This window comes from Schistosoma mansoni, chromosome 1 (assembly GCF_000237925.1).
Source record: "Schistosoma mansoni strain Puerto Rico chromosome 1, complete genome".
Lineage (NCBI taxonomy): Eukaryota > Metazoa > Platyhelminthes > Trematoda > Strigeidida > Schistosomatidae > Schistosoma > Schistosoma mansoni.
The window spans coordinates 23,127,116-23,133,104 of record NC_031495.1 but is presented as its reverse complement, the minus strand read 5'-3'; the positions used below and the strand labels follow the sequence as shown (position 1 = coordinate 23,133,104).

Genomic DNA, 5,989 nt, shown 5'->3' with positions numbered 1-5,989 from the left:
AGACATAATTATTTAAATATTGAATATTATTCTATTCATTTATTTGATACATAAATAGTTTTTTTGTTTGTTTTTTTGGTATTTCAGGTTTCGTATTGATCAACTCATTTTCAGAAAAAATTATTTTTCAATAAACTACTTATTTATTCAAATCATTCGAATAAATTTATCAAAACTTTTTTTATTTTCTTTCAATATTGAAAGAGAAAAAAAAGATGAATAATAAAATGTGGATATTTTTTGCTCAAAATAAGTCAATCAATTAAACATATCTCTAAACAATTAATTAATCCTTTATTATTATTTACTTTATTTTATTAATTATTTCTGAAATTTTTACAAATTTAAATAATTTTTTTTTATCATTTAAAGAAAATAAGTTCAGATTTCAATTTTTTTCTCTTTTTTCTTTTTCTCTTTTTTTCTTTTCTTTTCATTTTATATCAACCAATTGAGATAGAGTGATTTGATTGACTAATTGATTCAATGGTTACGTATTATATAACTATACGAAAAATAACACTAAACATTTATACACAATCATAATATGCATACATATAGAAAGAGATCATTCATTGGTTAGAAACAATAAGTTATATTCTATATCAAGTGATCTATAAAAATAGATATTAACTTTAAAAATTTGAAAAACAAAAAGAAAAGAGAATCAAATGGTTATTTTATGGATTATTAATTAATATCCGTATCATTATTATTCTTATTTTCTTTTTTTATTATCTTCTATGAAAATTATTGTTTCCATGCCACATGAAAAAAATATATGTATATAAATGATTGTAAAAATATCAAAGGAATTATATGATTAATTTTTAAACAAAAAAAATTATTCATATTGAATCCAGAATAAAACAATGTTCAATGTGTACAATCTTATGGAAATTAATTGGCTTATGAATATCATCTAATTTGTTTTAATACTTATAATTATATTTGACTACGTATATTTTTAAGAAATAATATAATTTGATTTAATTATACAAAAAATTGACAATGGATAAGGAATTAATTAAATGTAATTCAAAAGTAAATAATAATACAAATAATGAAATGAATAACAATACTATTACTACTATTGCTACTAATAGTGAGTCATCAAAGTATTCTGGAAGAAATTTAGCTCTTGCTGATGAATGGATTCAAGCAACTGAAGCAAGATATGATTCCATGGAAAATTTATTACAATCAGTACGTCATGATATAGATGTGTTAACAGAACGTTTAAATCAGACAACACCAACATCACCTGAACTTATAAGATCAACAACAACAACAACGGTGAAGATTGGTAATAAACAAACTACTATCGAAGAGAAAAACTCATCATCGAGGTTGGAACAAATAAAATTGTCATCTCTTCCACTTCAAATAGAAACAAGTCAATCTTCATTAGTATCTCATCAAAAAGATTTATCAGATAACTTAAAATGTATCCCTGAAAAAGAACTATTAGGTTTAATAGCTGACAAAGATGAGTTTATGGATATACGGATCCGTCCAATAAAAAATCGATTTCCCAACACTAATGAAGATGAATTGTTTGATTGTAATAATATTTGTCAATTTAATGATAATCGTAATGACATTATTCACCACAATAATGCTGCTAACACTACTGATAATAATGAGCGTAGTATTGAAGAAGATAAATATTTGACAAAAACATGGAGATCACCATCTGATTTTAATCTACATGATCCATTCTATGGTAATTCATACGGTTTCACCGATGAACCTTATGATAATGATAACATTAACGATGCTAATCAGCTTAGAACCATGCATTATGTTAAAATTAGACAAATGGACAGTAGCCATAAAATAAATGATGACATTAATAATGACGATGATGATGATGATGATGAAGTTATTGAATATAATTTCCCTTCACATGATCATCATTCCATGATAGAAACTGATTTAGACGATTATCAACCAGACAAGCAAGAGAATAGTACTACTGAATCGGAGAACAGTTTATCACCTGCTATATCACCAACATTCGGTAATTTAGCCTCAGACGAAATCAAATTACAAAATATGATTATATCAAATAATGACACAATTACATTATCAATCGGTAATAAGTATTTGACTGAAAATAACAATGATGTGAATAGTAGAAATCTAAACAGTGAAGATTTTAAAGTCTATGATAATGGACATTCATTAACTACAATTGATGAAGCATCAGAAGAGAATGATGATGATGACTGGTCGTCATATGAACATGAGATTTCTACGAATAATGGTAACAATAATATTGGTAATAACACTACTGAAAAATCCATGGAAGAAGATATTCAGATTTTGAAACCGTTTGAATATTACAAAGATGATCAAATACCAATAAATCAATCAATAAGTCAGGAATTTAAACTATCTTGTGTCGATAATAATAATTCTGACAAACAGGAGCATATTATAAGACAAAATGAAAATGTTGACGAGACTGCTTTAGAACATCAACAGCAACAAGTTGAGATGATAAAAGATAATATTGATAACAATACTAGCAAAACCAATTCATTTGTATATAATGAAAAATGCATAATCACAAGTGAATACAGTCAACAATCACCTAATATTGTTCTATTACGACCTAAAAAAATAGATAATTCATGTATAACTACAAAAAATCTTAAATCACGACCAGTTTCAGCTGAAATTCGCAATAACAATATCAATAATAACAATAAAAAATTAGAAAAATCACATTCTGGTTCTTTAAGTTCTATGCTATCAACAATAAGTCAAGAAGGTGTTATCAGTGAAGCTGATTCCTATGTGACTGTATGCAGTCATCTAATTGGTACAGGCAGTGAGGAAGCTTATACAACAGCACAAAGTGATTCAGATGCATTCAATGAACAAACATTATATACAAATTCGCACACAGATGAGGAAAATGATTACCAAACATTATCATGTAAAAAAGTTAAAACATTTTCTTGTCGTAGTCAAAAACGTAAATGTACTACCGATCCAGATCTGGATAGTCAGTCAGCATCGGATTTAGAAAATGATAATGAAACCATTTTAGATTCAACACTAACCACGTCGACACCAGTAACAGTTACACCGAAATTTACCAAATTACCATCAAAATTAATTGCATCCTCTGAAAATGCTGTCGAATTAAAACAAAATGATATTGAACCATTTAATGAAAAAACATATGTTATGGATACTAATTATAATGCTAATTTATGTGATATGCATAAATATGAAGAATTATCAATAAATGTTAAAGGTTAGTTTGATCTTAATCAACACGTTTTTGTAGCCTAAGAAATAGTACTTATATAATTTAAAATATATATCATTCCAATTACGTCGACTTTTCTTGGAGTCTTTCTGAAAAATGTTCCTAGGACTCATAGTTTCTCGAATATCTAAGAAATGTTTACAGACAATGAGATATTTAGACTTATCAATATCAGTTTTTAACGCTAGTTGGTATGAATTGAACTACCTGGATATTCTGGCACAGTTGTACTTCTAATCACGACAAACTAATTTCCTAAACATTTTAGTAAAAAGACACTTTTAGCTTGTAATTAATTACTGTTTTTGATCATGTATTTTACTTAATATTAGCAAAATAATTACTAGGTAGGCGTCGCCCACATCAATAAGCATTTAAAATAAATAAGAAAATTTCCTCGGCTTTTCTCACGATTATTTGTAAGAGCTAACTCAATTCATACCGTTGTGTGTAATCTGACTGGTCTCGTTTATTTAAGAAACCATGCGTAAACTTTGAAAAGCAATAAGTCTTAAAATACTTCCAATTTATTTTATTAAAAAGTCAACACTGACATATTTACGAATAGATACTTCTCAAATGTTGTATTTTACGGAATTTAACTAACAAGTTTGAACGTTTTTCCGTCGTATGAACTGACGACTTCATAATGTTAGAACAAAATGTATAATAACACAAAGACTTTGAGAAACTTAGACCTGCATAAAGCATCTCGTTCTAGGTGATTATTTTTTTAAAAACTTGCATCCCTGACAAACTAATAGACGTATTGTTCAATATTTAGGCTTCGACGAAAAAATATTATTCTCCTTGAACTAATTTTTAGGTTGTAAACTTTATTATTAGATGTACTTCAAACTCAACATCAATTCTATTGATAAATAGACCATAACTTGTCATAATTTATGATTTAATGAATCGTCATTTCACCTTTTGTTTGTTTAATATCAGTATTCAGAGTTTATATAAGTTAAATAAATTACTATAAGGTTAAAAGTTTTGAAAAAAGATAAACCAAGTTGTTAGCGATATTGTCTATGAAAATTTTCTGTAAACAAAGTGTATTTAAAATTGATTATGTAACTAGCGCACAATATTGATTTTTCTTTATCAGTTGAAAAAGTCAGTAAATTAGACCCACCATACAAATCACTCATCACTGACTAGATAAAATTCAATAATTAGACTAATTGTGGTTGCTTTCTTTTTCAAGTTGAGTGATTAAAAGCACTTGATAAGAAATTTGATTACATACTGTACTTTTTAGCATTATTTATGAAACTGTATTGCCAAATCCCAAGTGGGCTTGAATCATGTAATTCTATTATTGATCAATGAAGTTGATTGTTGGCACTGGGGGAAAACTATTTAAGTCTTGTATTCATGTTTATATATAAATTCTGTATATCCAGTCTTAAAGTAATAATAGATTTTAGTAAATAAATGAAAACAGAGCAGCCACTTCCAGAGGTTTTAGCAAATGAACACAAAACAATATGCGACAAATAATATCTACCAACAAGTTTAAAAGTAGTCTAATGATCACGTTTGCTAACTGGATAGATGGAAATAAACAATATGATATAATTATTATGGAGATTGTAGGATTTTCATAGTTTTAATCACAAAATGATTTTACCCAGACTAGTATTGCAAACCTGATATATGACTCCTCAGCAGTGCAAGTCCACAACTCTGGAGGAGGAAATCGGACCCAGAACCTTTGATCTTGTGTGCTCAGTGGTCTAGAGAATCAGCGTCCGTGAACAGATTTGATTTCAAGAAAATTGAATGGCGCCGTAGCGAAGATTATGTGTGATGTTCCATATGCAGCTTCACTCATATTTTCGTTGTTGTATAAAAACAGGATCTTAGATTCAAACTATCTCTCAAGAAACTATGTGGGACTTATAAATCAATATCGGTTTTTGGTGGAATAACTTGTTGTTAAGTACTATAATTCATTAACTTCCGTATGGCGGGATTTAAACATGGTTTCATGAAGCTCGGTTGGCCTTCTCAAACCAACATCACTTATGGTGTAAACGAGATTTTCGTCTACCAACAACATAACGAGTATACTTAGTGGCAGTTTGACCTGTCCTACTTAATGTCTGTGAAAAGAAGCCATTAAAGATAGAGGATATTTACAGTTCACTAGAATTCGAATACAGATGCCCTTGAAACATCGCTCGTGTATGGTAGGACCATCGATAAATCAATACTAAGGTTAAGCTCAGGTCATTAGGTTAAGATAAAAAGTCATTTGATGAGGTGGGGAATGTTCATCTACAGAGATGGTCAAGACATCCATTAAATATGCTTTACTACAAACTACCTCGACAAGAAGTCATGGTAACTGTAAGCTGACTGGTTAGGGTTCGCGCGACTGTCGTAGCCAACGGTGAGAGAGTTCGTAAAATGTGGTTCAGAATCATTTTCTATGACGTAAGTGAATTCACTCTGTGTTTTCCTCTAGATGTTAACTCTCTAAAGTATCTCATAATGTTTACTATTCCATGAATCTTTGCTTTCCTTTCAAAGCACATCTTTAATACCTAATCCTTTTCACCACATCTAACACTATTGGCGCTTCTGACGCTGAGGCATCTCGCTGTTCTTTGTGACAACTTGGACCTTACCTCATATATTCCAAGTATATGACTAACTGACTGATTCAATTTTTCCGACACACACATAATA

At 29.0% G+C, this 5,989-nt stretch overlaps 1 protein-coding gene across 1 annotated transcript; it reads left to right on the top strand.

The window, feature by feature from the left end:
* Positions 1-1,011: 1,011 nt before the first annotated feature.
* Positions 1,012-3,276, top strand: Smp_160960 (putative asparagine-rich protein; the record flags this gene model as incomplete). Its single annotated transcript, XM_018793711.1, has 2 exons — positions 1,012-1,828; positions 1,931-3,276. 2 exons carry the CDS (start codon positions 1,012-1,014, stop codon positions 3,274-3,276), a joined length of 2,163 nt encoding a protein of 720 aa, XP_018648195.1.
* Positions 3,277-5,989: the final 2,713 nt, after the last annotated feature.